General features: G+C 32.5%; 2 protein-coding genes across 6 annotated transcripts; one reads left to right on the plus strand and one right to left on the minus strand.

The window, feature by feature from the left end:
* Window positions 1-972: 972 nt before the first annotated feature.
* On the minus strand, window positions 973-17,350 carry LOC149898573 (NEDD4-binding protein 1-like). 5 transcript variants are annotated; one of them, XM_090114960.1, is made up of 7 exons: window positions 17,285-17,350; window positions 16,951-17,186; window positions 6,731-7,444; window positions 5,361-5,536; window positions 4,245-4,346; window positions 2,893-3,012; window positions 973-1,742 (listed from the first exon to the last, which is right to left on the minus strand). In XM_090114960.1, exons 3-7 carry the CDS (start codon window positions 7,439-7,441, stop codon window positions 1,517-1,519), a joined length of 1,335 nt encoding a protein of 444 aa, XP_089971086.1. In that variant the 5' UTR covers window positions 7,442-7,444; window positions 16,951-17,186; window positions 17,285-17,350; the 3' UTR covers window positions 973-1,516. The 5 variants fall into 5 exon arrangements, with proteins under 5 accessions (XP_089971086.1, XP_089971087.1, XP_089971085.1 ...); XM_090114961.1 differs by lacking the exons at window positions 16,951-17,186; window positions 17,285-17,350 and adding an exon at window positions 7,540-7,819; XM_090114959.1 differs by lacking the exons at window positions 16,951-17,186; window positions 17,285-17,350 and adding an exon at window positions 7,565-7,818.
* LOC149898574 (protein MBD-R2-like) lies at window positions 8,602-12,677 on the plus strand. Its single transcript, XM_090115128.1, has 2 exons — window positions 8,602-9,327; window positions 11,459-12,677. Exons 1-2 carry the CDS (start codon window positions 9,251-9,253, stop codon window positions 12,057-12,059), a joined length of 678 nt encoding a protein of 225 aa, XP_089971254.1. The 5' UTR covers window positions 8,602-9,250; the 3' UTR covers window positions 12,060-12,677.
* Window positions 17,351-18,019: the final 669 nt, after the last annotated feature.

The following is an 18,019-nucleotide window of genomic DNA, read 5'->3' on the forward strand; positions in this document are numbered from 1 at the left end:
TACGACCAACAGGAAAGGAACCGGGGGTGAAACCGCGCGGAGCAGCTAGTTATAAGATAAAAATATAAACCAATGTAATAAAATCGCTTAAAAATTAAGTATAATTTAAGCAAAAAGCGGCCTTAATTTATCTATAATTCCTCATTTGCTATTAATAATGATATTTAAAAGACTGTTTATAGAATAAGTGAAGAGCTTGCATGAAGGAAAGTGATACTAGGTAGGGTTATTTTTGTAATTAAAATATTTTTTACACGCTATTATATGCCAAATATGCACGAAGCTTTGTATTGTTTTCAATTCTGCGGTTGTAAATCTTTATTTGAATAAAATATTATTTTAATTTGTGTGTTTTATTTTCGACCATATGTTTCCTTAACCTATGTCTAAGTATTTCCAATATAAATTATAATTAAAAATAAGTAATCTAGTTCTATGGATCACGTTTTTCGTCTGTTCACAAGATAGATTGTCTACACAAATATATTATAATATAAGTTCAAGAATTTCATGAGCGAGCTAAGCACAGAAACTACTGATTTAAATCATGATTTAAATTGAAAAATTATTTGGTGTCGAATAGTCACATTTTTCAAGAAAGCTTATTTCAATTTAAACAAAGAGTTTTAAGAATAATTTTTGTCACTTAATGTTGTTTATAGATAATTATATTTATTAGTGCATTAGGTTAAGTACCTACCAACTTGTTGAATGTTTATTTCAATTTTTTTTTGCGTTTTTATAACACCGTTAAGATAACTAGTTTACAAGTTATGAAGGAACAGATGAACATCCATACTCACATACATACAGGTCAAATATTTTATAACCTCTCCTTTTGCTTCGCCGTAGTCGGGTAAAAATTAGCGGTAAACTTTACGGTAGACAACTGTTGGCGTGTTAATAAATGAAACATGTTTCATAAAACAGAAAACACTATCAGATTGGTAAGACGAAATAAAACACAAAAAATAAAATTAAAATATTTATTATCTTCTTCAAATTTAAAAAGAATCAACAAAATTAGAATTATTTACAAAATCAACAGCTCTCGGATAATTTGAGAAGACATTGTGTTCCTATGAAATCTAATTAATATATTGTTAATAATAATTGTTATCTTTCTTGGTAACTTGTTTTTATACATATTCTAATAGAAAATCATAGACACAAACCTTACGAATTATAAATGAAATATTATAATATACAAAATTTAACGTTTTTTAAGAATATGAGGCCGTAACCTATCTTATATTAAAATAGTAAAGTCAGTCTTTGAGATCATGTTATTTTCTGCGCACTAATTTTTTCCAAAAATTACATAAATTTTCAAAAAATATCTTTTGACAGTTCGTACAGAATACAGATTTTCATACCTAAAATGAAAAAAAGTACGCAGAATACTTAAAAAAAACCTCACGAAACCGCGAAAAATTTACATAAATCTCGAGGCTACATAAAACATCACAACTTTTAACAACTACAGACTATTAAAAAAAATATTTGACAGTGACATTTAATTTTGTTCATTCGGGAATGGATGCCTTAAAAATTGTTCCAATGTGGGTCCATTTCTTCCCAAAGGATCTTTAGGGAACATAATCATATCGCCGACCCATGTGAATTGCAAGAGTCTATTCTCTATGACGAACCGCCATCTTGGATTTTCGGCCAGAAGATCTCTGTAATTGTCACCAGAGACAATAACGCCGTCGAATTCTGCCGCGCATTGTACTATGTATCTGGAATAATAAATAAATATTAAAGAACCTGTTGGCTGATTATTTATTCCCCTAATTATTCATTCTACACTGAAAACAAACAATTAATTGTAATATTTTGTATGTGAGTATTTTCTAGTTTTTGAATTGACGACATTTAGAAATTAAAGATTTTTTAACGGATTTTATACGCGATTTATTCATTATATTATTTTTCCCGACGTATCGAACACTTTACAGCGAGCCTGGTCACGGGGAGACACGGAGAAATTTCGGAAAAATAATATAATGAATAAATCGCGTTTAAAATCCGTTAAAATTTTTTGTATCTTTGTAAATAAAAAAAATTCATAATTGACATATTTTTTAATCTATCATCTATGGTTTACTGTTACATCTTTTTACACTAAAACATATATAATTAGATTTTTTGTATTATTTTGTTAATTACGATTTGAACTGAAAAATATGCTTAGTATTTATGCTTAAATTTTTAATTTTTACCATTAGAAAACTACATATTTACTGAGTAATATTATTTACTTAGTAACAGGATATATTTTACATTATTTTTATCCCATTCGAATCCCGGACAAACAGCTAGTTACATTTACTTAAATAGGTCATTGTCTTATTATACACAATATAATATCAACTCTAAAATTTCCATAATACTAAATAAAGCCACAAAAAAGTGTGTGTGCCGAGCACACGTGTCAGAAGTGAAACTTTGTCAAGATTCATATACCAAAATCGTCGCCTTACTCCATGACGTGACGGTATTGCCATGACGCGACCATGAAATTTTACTCTCAACGCGCCTAAAGAAGTTTCACTTCAAAAATGTTGTACTTATTTATTTTGTTTTTGAAGTGAAATTTATTTTATTTTCCATTTTTATTTGTATCGAGTTTAAGTGTCAGGGCTGTCACCAACAAGAAACGAATTAAAATTTTATTAGCATTAGAAATGAAAACAATTATATGTTTGCTCAAATTTCTCTCAAATGAAACAAGTCTGAGATTTTTTAATTTACAAAATGACCTACTTCCTTTTATGTGCTCAGGATTTCATAAGTTACAAAAATAAACAGCTACTTTTAAGATACTGCGTTAAAATGTTCACACACACTCAACGCGTCTTTAGAAGTTTCACTTCTATAATAACTTACCTATCATCATAAGAAGTGATCATTCTGCCCTGTATTTCTCTTGACGGAGTGTAAACAACAAGCCCTAACCTCTCTAGTTGGTCTAACATATGACCATCTGTGCTTTTGCCGTTTTTGCATCTGAAATAATTTTACAACTTGAATTTTATAATTTAAACACATTAAAAGAATTGAAAATAAAGCTTTTAGGATGTTTATCTACCAATAATATGCGAGAATGTGTAGCGAGGAATGTGTTTGTTAAAAAAACCCATCATATCTCATTTAGTTTGAAGTTTAAAACATTTAGTGTTTCACATAAAGGCGAATTATTCATAACCAGCAATTACCCGTGGCTTTACTCGCGGCGTCAAAGGAAATTGAGAGTAATAGAATAGGAAGTATTTTTGTTTGTCTTTCATGTCAAAATGAAAGATTTTATAGTATGAGAGAGTGAGATAGGCTACTTTATAATAATTATTAGCTTAAACTACACAGGCATTGAGCTAGTTACTAATAAAATAGAAGTACAGTCAAAACCGTTTATGGCGACATCGTTTAGAACAACATACCGGTTAAATTTACCAAAATCAAAGGTCCTGGCTGAATGTTATATGACCGCCTTATCGAAAACATTGGTTTTTACGACATTGTTTACTACGACATACCGCATTAAGTGACCACATTTGGTTAATATTTTCGGAGAATTATATCTGTAGAACGACGGGCTCAGCTGTATTGTAAAGAATTTGAATAGGTAACTGTATCCACATCTGGCACGGTATAAAAGTCAATGTCTATTATCGTAAAAGTAATCAAAGTTTAGGGTCTTTTGTAATTCTAAGAAACAAAGCACATGCATGCCGTAGCCTCAAGGCCCGTTATCTTTACACAAGGCACACCAAAACATATTGTTGAGTTAACTGTGAAAATTGTAACATGTCGCAAAAAAGAAAACAAATCAATATCGAAGAAAAATCGCGTATTATTTCAAAGCTAGAGAAAGGAATTCCAAACAAAGACCTAGCAAAAGAATATGGTGTATCACACTCGACAATTTCAACTGTTTGGAAAGAAAGGGATAAAATTCAAATCCGGTTGTTACAACTATCGGTTTTTACGACTCAATATGAGTAGTCCCTTCGATGTCGTTATTTCGATTCGATTTTGACTGTATGTACATACATCACTACATAGTATAAAACAAAGTTGCTTTTTTTTGTCCCTATGTCCCTTTGTATCTTTAAAACTACGGAAGGAGTGATTCAATAGGAAGGTTTTAGTGTATAATTTATTAGGTTTGAGACAAAGCGAGCGAAGCCGCGGGCGGTAAGCTAGTATAAATTAAATGAAAGTATTAAATGAAATATTACCTAAAATGTGGCACAAAAGCTTTGACTACATGTCCTCTGTTCACAAAGTAATCAATACAAATCTTGAGACCTTTCACAGAAAATATTCGTCCTTTGGTGTGTCTGAAAAAAATTATACATATTATGGTATAGCAGTTAACTGATAAAATCTATGGCTCGAATTTCATTGGTTAAAGCTATTGTCAACGTTAAATAACTGTTAGAGGAGTCAAATACAAAATGAGATGACATTCGACTTGAGACATTGATAACTTTAACTTCTAAAAAATATGCTGGCACAACCTATTTTGCTGTTGGTGTAAAAGTTATGTTACTGATATTGTTAAATTTGACATGAACCTTAACTATAACTAAAATATGATACAACCAAGCCTAATATGTATGACCGCCTCCTTGGTACAGTGGTTGACGCGTGAGCGTAACAACGAGGGGTCCTGAGTTCAATCCCCGGTGGTGACGAAGAAAAAAAATTGTCTTGGTCTGGTAGGACACAGAAGGCTGATCACCTACTTGTCCCTAAAGAAAATCGATCAGTGAAACAGATGTATAATGCATCTGCCCCTTACCCCACTGGGGGACATGGGACTTCACTTTTAACTATAACTAAAATATGGTGCAACCAAGCCTAATATGTACTTCATTAAATCTTATATTCATGTATATCATTTAATGTCAAATTTATTCATTCAGCCTCCATCATATTTTATTCTGTTGATTTATTTTTTTACTTTATACTTTTTTTTCATAAATAATTATTTTCCCTTAATTAATTATCTATAACTACCAATTCAATTTATCATATTGTCATTTACATGTGTGAATAAGTAAAAAAAATGTTATTTTTGTATGTTACCTACAACCACTATTTGATTAAGGGCCGATTTTTCAATGCTTGGTTAAAACTGATCCGTCCAATAAAGTATTACACGATAATATTAAAATGTCACGTAAACTGTCAAATACCGGCAATTAGAATACGTTTTTAAAATGGTAGTTTTATACATTATTTGATGAATAAGTTTTATCCAAGCATTAAAAAATCGGTCCTTACAAAAATAAAAGTTTATTACTATTATAAATAAACAATCTAAAAGCCAACTAAATTAAAAAACTCACTGCATAGCAACATTACTGCCGTCGATCACAACCATTCTTAACCCAGTTTTGTTCTTAATATCTCTCTCTGGGTTATATATGTTACTACCTATACTATTTCTGGACGGCGCTCGACCAAGGATCACCTCTTTTATATATGTGTCTTCCGCAGTTTCTGTTGCACAGTTCACTCCATTCTAAAATTTTATTTTATTGTAGGTTTTGTAATATATGTTTTACAATTAATATTTTGAAGTGTGAAACTATGATTCAAAATTTATATATAGGAAATAATTTAATGCTAATAACTAGACATCGGATTATATGTATTTGCATATTTGCATATGCAAATGCATAAAACTCGCTAATTACGGCGTTAGTGCATATTTTAGCCTTTTTCCCCAAAAGTGCATATTTCGTTAAGTAACGGGAGTTTTGATTGGTCGACTAACCTTAATTAGCCAATCAGAACGCTCAACGAGTAAACAAACCCTATTTTGGCATGGTAAAATGGCGAAAAATTACAAAATAGGCTCCATTTTAAGTAAATTTTGAGCTATTCAAAATAGGGCTAGATTACCCTAAAACTTAAAACATGGGTTGAATTCCAAAAAAGGGCTAGATTTAGCCCGGAAAGGTCTAAGGTGGCAACACTGGGCTCACGGGTGACAAACGTCACAAATTTGCGCTCGAAAATTAGGTAAAAATGCCTAATTGTATATTGGCACAAAAACTATACTAAATTTCATGAAAATTTCACTGTATTTGTACAATCTTTGATTTAAATATATAAAATAATAAAGGTTTTTTGATTTTGTATTGTGCATATTTTAGGCATATCAGTCGTTTTTAGTGCATATTTCGGCCTTTTTTAGTGCATATTTGCATGCATATTTTGGCATTTTGTTAGTGCATATAATCCGATGTCTACTAATAACATTTTTACAAAACTGATTATTGAATTTAAATAGTTATCAAAAATTCAATAATTCAAAATAGCCAATCTATGGACAAGTCATCAAGAAATTAATAAAGACTTCAATTTTAACTTGTGAAAAAACTGTTTTTGAAGTAAAACTTCTTTATGGGGGTTGGAAAAAAATTTAGTGTAACATTTTTTCGTTACGCACCATCTTTTTCTTATCCCTACCACACGTGATTCGACGTATTTCTGTAAAGTTGCATATAGTAAATTATTTTTTTGAAAAATAAGGTCATAAAGAAGTTTCACTTCTTACGTGTGTACACTAGTACACGCACGCATTTTTTTTATTAGTTTACATCCATAAGAGACCATTCCCAAATATACCATTTTCATGACAGTAAATATTATTCTTATTAGTATACCTAATTTTACTCAAAATAACAAAATATATTTAGAATATACTTACTTTTAAGCTATGTAAACTAATTCTCGGACTGTGTGGAACATTGCAACCATTAAAAATCTTCTGAGCAATGAATTCCAATAACTTGCCCCGTTCTGAGGAATCCATTTGAGCAATACCATTAGCAAACTTTTGCATTTGCCGTTTATTTACTTTCTTTTTAGTTATTTGTGTATTAATAACTGTTACATCGGAATCTCCACTCATTGAAATATTTGAGTCAATTGATTCTTGAGAATTGTTAACTAAATCTATCACTGCGTTTGGTCTTTTAGATGCATTTAATGTACTCTCCGCAGTTAGATCTATTGTTAAATAGGAATCGTTATTTATCTCTTTCGTTAAGTTCACAACATCTTCATTGAAGTTAGTTAATGTACGTGACTTAGATGAGTTTGGTGTGGAACATTGCAGCGGACATATATTGATATCAGATCGAGGTGTTTCAATATTCAATGTGTTTGTATCATTCACATCATCATCAGCGATTATGATAGGATTTATCGCAGCATTCTGCTCAGTTGGAGCTTCTAAATTACTATCAGTAATTTCGATAACTGTAACATTTGAGGTAGACTCTGAATTGGAACTCTCATTCCTCAATTTATCGAACAAATTTCTTATTTTACGACTGTTCTTCCTTTTGCGTTTCTTAGAATTTTTGTGAATACCAGTGGATGATACCTTTTTGAGCAATATACTGTCGCGACTCATTCTCTGGAAATAAGGGTGTTGTATAACATAATGTCGATTTGCTTTATTTTGCTTCTATATAAGATTATCTACTCAATAACTGTTAAGACAAAGTTTACCAAGGTAGAACCAAAACAAACTCACGCGAGGCAAAGGAACTTCCGAGTTTTTACCCATTACCTTGTTGAAAAATACTTTTTGAATTTAAAATTTAAGTGCAAAAGGGAATTAAAATGTGTATAACCCAATTTTGTAAACGCTTGAAACTTAAAATTATTCCAAAAACTCAAGAAAAAATAGACAAAAGTAAACGAGAACAAACGGCGAAAACGAGACAAATATTAAATAATGACATTTGACATAACGTTTAAAAATTTTAAAAGTTAAAAAATTTTATTCACAAACAATTTTCAAAAGGTCTAAACACAGTTTATAGGAGAAATGTAAAAAATGTTCATTATACGCAATAATTTATTGAAATATTGCTATGCCAGAAACATGATAATTATAATGAATTAATGAGTCACATTGCGTTGCGCTGTGGCACAGATAAAGCGTCGTATTCACGGTCCATCTTGACGAACGTCCCGCCAAGGTCATACACGATGCACGACGCAAAACGACAGTGAATAGTGTTGACGTACGTCAATAATTATTATTATTATCTTGCTGGATGTGCACGACCAATTTTTCATCCAGCGAGCACCCCCACCACCACGAACGTCGTGCAGATGGACAGTGAATAGCGCGGACGTACAGCAGATCAGTGTTGCCAACAGAAAATAATGTAAATATGTACTTCGAAACGTGGCCTATTGATATGATTTTTTTGTGATTACATAATGAGTACCTACATGAGCAAGCAAGAAACTGTTATTTTATATTTTTATTGTACACAGGAAATACCCAATTATCATTTTGGATTAACCTAGTACACATGGACAGTTTATATTCAGAAGTTATTATTTTAAAAGAACTCCAAGGCGAATTGATGAATAACACAGATTTTATGCAAAAGTCCACTGTAGAAAAATGGCAATTTATTTAAAAAAAAAATGTCTTGACGAATTTGTTTGTTTTGAAAAAATTTATTTATTTATTTATTTATTTATTAAAATGATTAGCTATATACTCTCTGTTCCCGCCACTTCAGCATTTACTGCAAGAGTCTTTTCGGTCATGAATGTGAATGTGGCGGGAAGAGAGAAACCGAGCTTCATTAAAAATTAATTAAAAATGAGCTCTTGAAATATATAAATTTATATTTGGAATGTTTGGATTCATATAATTCATTTAAAAATAATGAAAAATTTTTAGGTACTGCTAAAAGCACAAAAAAATACATTTTTAAAAATATTTATTTACTCTTTATTTACTTCCTTTAAAATCAGATAATATACTCTATTTTTTCAAATAAAAGTTGGCAACCCTAGCCATGCTTGATGCGCGCACGATCGTAGTAGGATACATCCAGCACCGCGACCTTGAGCTGACGTACGTCGGGGATGGACCGTGAATAAGACGCTTTAGGTTCCATACACAGTTCCATTGACAATAACTAACCACAAAAAAATTTACGCCACTCAACTTGACGTCCGTCCGAAAAAGCACAGTTTAGCCATTACTACGCCTAAACTGTGCTATTATAATTAATTATTTTTCCCTCAGCATATAGAACAAAGACAGACATCTAGACCGCGCGGAACGCCGAGAGTGCGGCCAAAAAAGCAAATACAAATTATTCAAAAGCGAATACAATCTCAAATCAGTACGGCACGAAGCGCCACATCGTTAGCACGTAGCGGCTCCTTCAAAATATATTTGATAATAATGCCGTCTTGTGTTTTTAAACATTGCAAAAACTGTTCCCAGAACCAAAAGAAAAAAGATGGAGTATCTTTTCATAGGTAAACATTGATTATTTGTCTATTTGCATATTATTAATTTATGTTATTGACATTTTGAATCACAAAACTTTGACAGAATGCTGAATGACAGTCTGTAATCATTCGCCATTCGGTGTTGCTCCGAGGTGTTGCTAGTTTACATTGAAACATTTACCCCGTCATTTGTATAGAATACAGGAATATCGATTAACAAAAATATTAATAAATTAGTATGATATTATTAAAATGTAGGTATGTGGATATTAGAGGTGTACCTAGCGAATTAGTTTAGATAAGGATTTTTAAATTAGAGTTATAAGTAAAACTAAGACAATAAATCATTCTTGTTTTATATATATCTTACCAGCTGCGCCTCGCGGTTTCACCCGCATGTCTCTGCTCTTGTTGGTGTAAGTGTGATGATTTACATGGTGACTGGTAATTCGACGTGATCCTTCAAAGGGGTTATACTAGAGGTCATTTGCAACAAATTAAGTCCAGTTAACCAGGGGTCAAAAATGGATGGTTATTGAGCTATGACGGATTTTGATTTGAAAATTTTCTGTCTTTTTACCAAAAACAATTAATTATGAAAAAACTACTACACTGTTAACATTCAATTGATATTTTTTTGAAAGCCGAAGAATGATCGATCAGTTTAAAAAAAAAATGTGTGCGTGTACTAGTGTACACACGTAAGAAGTGAAACTTCTTTATGACCTTATTTTTCAAAAAATAATTTACTATATTATGCAACTTTACAGAAATACGTCGAATCACGCGTGGTAGGGATAAGAAAAAGATGGCGCGTAACGAAAAAATGTTACACTAAATTTTTTTCCAACCCCGATAAAGAAGTTTCACTTCAAAAACTTGCCCAAAACTTGCATCACCTCAAAAAGAAAAGGGTCATAGTAGTCCACTCATTATATACATTTAAAAAATAAAGTGAATTTGCGCATCTAATTTTTTTTGATATATTGTAGGGGATACCTAGAAAAGGTTAACTTGAGTTTTTCGACCAAGATTTCCTATGAGCTTTCGCCGCCATCTTAAAAAAAGGGGTAAAATTTGTTTTTCGGCAATAACTCGACTATCCGATGATTATTTTTTGAAAAATAAGGTCATAAAGAAGTTTCACTTCTTACGTGTGTACACTAGTACACGCATACATTTTTTTTACTTTATCGATCGATATCTCGATAACGATGCACGATACAGTAAAAATGGCCAGGACTTAATTGTAGAACATAAAAAAAGGAACAAAAAGTGTCTTATAAGTGATTTCCGAATTTCATCGGATAGCCGAGTTATTGCCGAAAAACCAATTTTACCCCTTTTTTCAAGATGGCGACGAAAGCTCATAGGAAATCTTGGTCGAAAAACTCAAGTTAAGCTTTTCTAGGTATCCCCTACAACATATCAAAAAATTGGATGCGCAAATTCACTTTCTTTTATTTGCCTTTTTTTCGGACGAAATGAGTGGACCATAATTCAATAACCATCCATTTTTGACCCCTGGTTAGCTGGACTTAATTTGTTGCAAATTACCTCTAGTATAACCCCTTTGAAGGATCACGTCGAAATACCAGTCACCCTGTATAGCCTATAGCCTTCCTCGATAAATGGGCTATCTAACCGAAAGAATTTTTCAAATCGGACCAGTAGTTCCTGAGATTAGCGCGTTCAAACAAACAAACAAACTCTTCAGCTTTATTATATTAAGTATAAATAATTTATATATTTATAATCGATAGGTACCTACCTATTGAATTACGGTCGGCTGCAAAAATATTCAAATGTTTTGTCATGGGTGTCGTTTTCATGGTTTTCGAGGGTGTGAAAGCCGATAGTCACGTTAAAATATAAATCTACAATGGCGGCTGCAAAAAATCTAGTGTTTGTATTTGCGATAGTGACATTAGTTTTTAGGTTGGTACAGCTGAAATTTGATACATGGTACAAACGTGGTTCAGTACAGAAACAAAATTTAGTACTGAATTTAGTGCCCGTATGTAATTTAATTCGTTTTTTTTAAGATGCTGGGTTGAGTTGGGTTTTTTGATCTCCAAGTAAACAAGAATACTTACCTACTTAATTATATTTTACTCAATGGCTACCTTAATTCACAGTTTTTTTTCTGTTTATGCAGATTCCCAACTGATCCTGTTACACGCAATGATTGGGTCTCTATCATACGTAAAAGCAGACAAGATGACTATTGGCGTCCATCAAAATATTGTGTTGTCTGCTCATCGCATTTCAAAGTAGAACATTTCTACTACACCGAGAAAGGTCGTCGGTTGGTAAAAAAAAAATCAAAACCGACACAAAATTTGTACGGATTACTGCAAATAATTGGAGATCCAAAGAGCGAAGTTGAAAAAGGTATTTCAGAAATTGCTGTTGCTTCAAATTTATATAAGGCTACTGATCTACCGGGACCATCCAATGAATGCCAAAATGTTGTAAGAGAAACTGCAGCCTCATATTTATCAGGATTTAGACCACAATCAGAACAATTAACTGAAGTAAACGCTGTAGACCATGGAACTAAAGATTCAGAATCTAGATTCGATACTCCTACGAAGGATATGTTGAGAAAAGAATTACGAAAACACCAGATATTCAAATTAAAAACGAAGCGAAAGATGAAAACATTACAAGAAGAAGTTCGGCGATTAAAAGAAATAAATTGTTCATTAAGAAATATTATAAAGGACCTAAAAAAAGAGAATATTGTAGCAACATAACTATATACTTATGTAATAAGTTAATTTATATATTCGCAACTCCGGTAAAAAAAAAAACTAAATTTTGCTTAAAATAAATTTTTATTCTCTTAGAGGAAACGGGTACGATAAGCAAACATTAATTAACACTTTTGTTGGAACTTTAATAAATAATATATCAAGTTTAAAATCTAATGTTGAGGGTCATATAGAAAATGAGAAATGTTTATTTAGACATACAAATTAACCAGGATCATCTCGAAATATTTTTTGGCTGCGTCAGAATACATGTAGGTACCTACGGTCTATTGCACGCCTCTTATGCGAAGCGTTGAGGTGGGTACTACTGTCACTTCGCGCAAAACATCTGATTTTTCAAACTTAAAATGTCTTTATGTATCATACATTGCACTTGTAAGATAATACATACACACACATATTAAGAAAAAACACTATTTTTAACGTTCATGATATTTTTGATGTCATTTTTGTTATTTAAACTAGTTAAAAAACAGTTTAAAAAAGTTCTGTCTTGGACGTCCGTGTGTCTGTATGTGCGGATCCTTTTTCTTGTTAACACGATAGCGACCGAAATACTTTACTAATCGAGTCTTTTTTTTTCTCTTACGCTTGAGTATGCTCAGGAATAGGACCCTTTCATTTTTCAGGGTCTGATTCGATGTGGTTTAATTGTTATTAAATAAACAAAAATAATAATTAATAAATATTTATTAAAAAAAATTATGAGGCGTGCACTTTTGGATTTTCCAAATTATTTATTTGTTTACACTTCAATAAAACTATACATAGGAAATTTATTGCTAGTTTATAAGTATACAAAACAAAATACAGTATAGTTTATTAGGCGGCCTTATCACTTAGAAGTGATCTCTTCCAGGCAACCTGGGCAAAAGGTAACAAGCATACTAAAATGAAAATGGTAACTAGTTAGAAAAAAAAAATCAAAAAATCTATCTATCTGTCCTTTCTACTAATAATCACTACATAGTATAAAACAAAGTCGCTTTCCCTGTCCCTATGTCCCTTTGTACGCTTAAATCTTTGAAACTACGCAACGGATTTTGATGCGGTTTTTTTTAATAGATAGAGTGATTCAAGAGGAAGGTTTATATGTATAATTATTAATTACTAGCAATGCCCTGCGGTTTCACCCGCATAGATAGCGATATCGTTACAGTGAAAAGTCTACTATAGGTCGGACTATAGGTTTAATTTTTAATCACATGAAAATCACCTTTACCCCGTCCCGCACTACGGCCTTTTTAATATTTAGGTTCGTTGAAGCCACTCGCTGGTTATTTTTTTTTTAGTGGGGAAATCTTTTATAGATACCCACGGCCTCCGGGGGAGGGGCCGTGGGTTATGTCGGATTCCTACCGACCAAAACCCTACTGTGTTCCGTCAAGACGCATATTGGTATAATTCCTCCGTGACCCCCGCACTACGGCCTGCTCGAACAGTATACCTACTATTTTCTGTAGATTAACACTTTTAAAAATTCGTTATATCTTTTGAATGGAATATCCAATTCTTTTCATTTAAAAAGTATTTTGCTGGTATTGAAACAGTCTATAATAAAATATCATTTAATGGGATAAGGATTAATGTATGTGTATCGATAACATGGTTTGATTACTGTCGGCAATTCTATTTACTTTGAAAACGTAAAAAAGTTGTTGTAGTAACATAACTACTGAAGATGGACATATGGTATCGCGGACTTTCTTGTAGATATTGATCCATTCTATAATACCGTAGAACATTTTTTTGTTCTATCTTCAATAGATTCCGCAGCGCACGCGATGACAGAAGTTTTATTGAGGATTTTTTTACACCTTGGGTTACATTATTGCATTTTTTGTAAGGATCTCTAATTTTTTTGAAAATGCAATATAGCCTATGTTGCTCAGTAAAGATGCAGCTTTCTAATGGTGAAAGAATTTTTGAAATCGGTCCAGTAGTTTTTGCGTGAAAACCATACATACATACATACATACATACTTACAAACTTTTCCTCTTTATAATATTAGTATAGACATCCATTGAATAGTGGAGAAGTACTGTTATTTTTGAGGTTTCTAATGTGATGTCGTAAAAAATTACATTTTTTCCGCTTATATTGCAAACGCAGGCTGAACCCTACGAGTTTTATCAAAATAATGTACCAAGTATTATACACATTGAAAAGGTCTACAGAAAAGTCCGCGATGGTATATGTCTATCTCTTATGGATAACCCACAATAACATTTTTTTGTCATTTACTTTTTACGACAAATAATAGCTAATTTTCGAAGCGATTTACACCAATACAACATTAATCCTTAACCAATTAAATACCTTGAAAACATTGTTCATTTAATATAGATCTATATGGCCCTTTACACCGTATGATTTAAGTGAATATTTTCGAAGATATTACAGATTTAAAAATTGCGGGACGTAGCGTTTGCGGCGGTACCGGCCGGCCGGGCCGCTATGTTTTTATACAACGTTCACAGTTTTTCTGTAGTGTATTTAGTATCAGCATTGCACCCGTGCGAAGCCGGGGCGGGTCGCTAGTAATATTATAAATGCGAAAGTTTGAGAGGATGTGTATGTGTTTATTACTCCTTTACGCAAATACTACCTACTGAACGGATTACAATGAAATTTAGCATACATATAGAAGGTAACTTGGATTAACACATAGGGTAGGTTTTATCCCGGAAATCCCACGGGATCGGGAACTATGCGGGTTTTTCTTTGAAAATGCGGGCAAAGCCGCGGACGGAAAGCTAGTATTCTATACTTAATCTAAGAATTTCCTTATAATTTATACTAACTAGAAGAATACCAAAAAAAATTATTGAAAGCTTACAAAAATATGGAACATATCCATTATTTTTTTATCCTATCGAGGTAATGTATTAAAAAAATAAAAAGATATCAACGTTTTTTTATTTTCTTTCCATGTACCACTTGCTTATGCCTAATGAGATTGGCTTGTGTTTGCACGACTCTGTTACAAAATTCACATTTCAATTCTTTATCTCCATGCATCAATCTCTTATGCAAGTAGAGATACAGTTTACTAAATGGTTTCTCGCACAAATCACATAGAGTTAACTTCACTTTATGTAGTGATTTCTCTTTACAATCAGATTTTCCGCAAATGCACTTCTTTTTCTTTTTCACTTTCTTTGTATTATCTTCAGAGTTATTTGTTAATGTACTATCTTCAAAGGTATTTGTAATAGAATTACTTTCAGAGTTATTTGCAATTGTAATATCTTCAGAGGTATTTGCAATTGTATTATCTTCAAAGGTATTTGTAATTGTAATATCTTCAGAGTTATATGTAATTATATTATCTTCAGAGTTATTTGTAATTGTAATATCTTCAGAGTTATTTGGAATTGTAATATCTGCAGAGGTATTTGCAATTGTAATATCTTCAGAGTTATTTGTAATTGTAATATCTTCAGAGCTATTTGTAATTGTAATATCTTTAGAGTTATTTGTAATTGTAATATCTGCAGAGGTATTTGCAATTGCAATATCTTCAGAGTTATTTGTAATTGTAATATCTTCAGAGCTATTTGTAATTGTAATATCTTTAGAGTTATTTGTAATTGTATTATCTGTTGTTTGTTTTGCATTTTCTTGTGTTATCTGTGGTGTGTTTTCATTTTCAGTACTGTTCTCTGTAATATCTAGTGGGTAATTAGTTAAAGGTTCATGTTGCTCTTCATATTGTTTTTCACCATCTTCAATCTCAGTTTTACATATAAATATACAATCATCTTGTGCCTCGCATACCCTTGGAATATGAATTCTCATATGAGTTATATTGTGTTGTAGTTGAGCATAGCTAAAATGGTTTAAATTGTATATAAATTATGTGTATAAGTTGCATAAATACAAAAAATAAGCTATGTAAATAATACAACGACAAAATTCTTATGATTTATTGATATGATTGAAGTGCGTTAGTCACGATTCAACTAGCTGTTGCTTTTTTTTGTGTAGTGTTTCTCAATGTTAGCCAGAAGGGCTTCTACATTTTAACGCGGACGCGTGGGTGAACTGAAGGTTCACCCTGGTAGCGACATGCGGGCGGGCGTCCCCCCGCCACGGGGATCTCGAACCTCGGCTTGGGCTGTCGCTTGAGTGGAGGCCAGAAGGGCCTTAATCGGACAGGAACTAGCTGTTGCCTGCAGCTTCACCTGCATGGAAAAGATAAACTTCCATGGTACAAACTTTGAACTAGAATTATTGATCAAAATCCTTTCTTAACAATACCTGCGTCCTAAGATCTACCTGAATGCGAAATTTCAGCCCAATCCGTCAAGTGGTTTGGGCTGTACGTTGATAGATCACTAGTCAGTCAACCTTTGAGTTTTATATTATCTATACTAATATTATAAAGCTGAAGAGTTTGTTTGTTTGAACACGCTAATCTCAAGAACTACTGGTCCCATTTTAAAAATTTCTGTGTTGGGTAGCCCATTTATCGAGGAAGGCTGTGGCTATATATCATCACGCTAAGACCAACAGAAGCGGAGCCACGGTGAAACCGCAGAGCGCAGCTAGTGTTACAATATACAAAAACGTGAATTTCATCCATATTTGTATGCTTTCAAGACTTTAATATTGTGTAATATTCATATATTTTTTCAAATATAAGGCAAACATAATACTATAAAAATGAATCACTAAATATCATTTGGCATATAATTAGTAGGTAGGCTAAGCACATAACTCGAGAATAGCTCCAATTTTGCTAATTTAAGGGAGGGTTCTTATGGAGGGAAATGCCGAAAAAGGGACAATAGTTAGGGCAGTCGGTATAAATCTGCTGGGGCAGCTAGTTAGAGATATAAATAAAATAAATAGAATAGAAAAACTTGCCTGCTTTCTAGGATTTTACAACAAAAACTACATAGTTGCGGGGACTTGGTAATCAAATCATTATAGTCTGTATGCAAAATTTCGTCAGACTCTTTTTCGAAGTTTTCTATATCTCCAAATTCGGCGATAAATAAGTATTCCTGCTCCGCTTCCCTTTTTATTTCTATATGTGCTATATCCATAGTCTCTTTAGAAATCTTCAAATAAACAATATTTTCGACCGGGCGGTTTTATAGCTATAATATAATCCATCACCCAATTTAAGTTGATTATATAATTAATCAATTGTTATTCTGATTTACTTTTATACATTATATAGATTTAATAAAATAACCTGGGTTTAAAAACGCACAAAAATCTTGCTTTCTTTTAGTTTTCGTTTAGTTCGTTTAGTTCTCAGAGGAATAAGTTTAGTTATTAATATTTAGATTTATGACATTTGACATTTTAGATGTTTGGTTGACGTTTGCTTCTTATACCTATTTTTCATTTTTGTAACAGGCAAGCAAAGTCCCTTGCCCTTGCCCACAGCCCTTGCGGCTTGCCATTGTGCCTTGTCCATTTTTGTTTTAAGTTATTTTTGCTAAAAAATAGAAAATAGCTCAGAATGCGTTATGGTCTGAAAAAACCCACACCGTGAAAGTTTTTGTTATGACTTATGACTTTTGAAATGAAACCGCTTACGACGCGTGAACTTCATAGAAATAAAGCAAAACGAAATTCGTGTCGTGTCGTTATACTTAACTTGAAGTTATGATAAGGTATAAGACCATTATGGTGATTGTTGAGAAGCCGTCAGCTTCTGAACAATCACCATAATGGTGCTTTTCCACTTGAGATATGCTATGCAGCTATGCTGCAAAACTGTAAATAGACATTAAGTTGACTGACACAAAGTTACGTAGAGGCGCGATTAAGATGTACGAGGAAGAAGAAATGCGCAGCTCGAGCTATGATGTATCGATGTACCGCAGCACTTATCTAGCGAGAATCCATAACGCGCGTCCATAGTAGATACGCATCCACAGCACACAGCCATAGAACGCATCATTCTAACATTCTATATAAA

The sequence above is a fragment of the Colias eurytheme genome, chromosome 22 (assembly GCF_061535395.1).
Source record: "Colias eurytheme isolate Ceu_HAF_F1 chromosome 22, ilColEury1 Martin Lab GWU primary, whole genome shotgun sequence".
Classification (NCBI taxonomy): domain Eukaryota; kingdom Metazoa; phylum Arthropoda; class Insecta; order Lepidoptera; family Pieridae; genus Colias; species Colias eurytheme.

What these genes read in the sequence shown, in the direction of transcription:
- LOC149898574 (XM_090115128.1), top strand. Translation starts at nt 9,251, where the DNA reads ATGCCGTCTTGTGTTTTTAAACATTGCAAAAACTGTTCCCAGAACCAA. An exon ending in GATGGAGTATCTTTTCATAG is followed by an intron (nt 9,328 to 11,458) that starts GTAAACATTGAT and finishes CTGTTTATGCAG; the next exon opens with ATTCCCAACTGATCCTGTTA.
- LOC149898573 (XM_090114959.1), bottom strand. Translation starts at nt 7,597, where the DNA reads ATGGGTAAAAACTCGGAAGTTCCTTTGCCTCGC. An exon ending in TTAGTTTACATAGCTTAAAA is followed by an intron (nt 5,537 to 6,730) that starts GTAAGTATATTC and finishes ATAAAATTTTAG; the next exon opens with AATGGAGTGAACTGTGCAAC. An exon ending in ATCACTTCTTATGATGATAG is followed by an intron (nt 1,743 to 2,892) that starts GTAAGTTATTAT and finishes TTATTATTCCAG; the next exon opens with ATACATAGTACAATGCGCGG.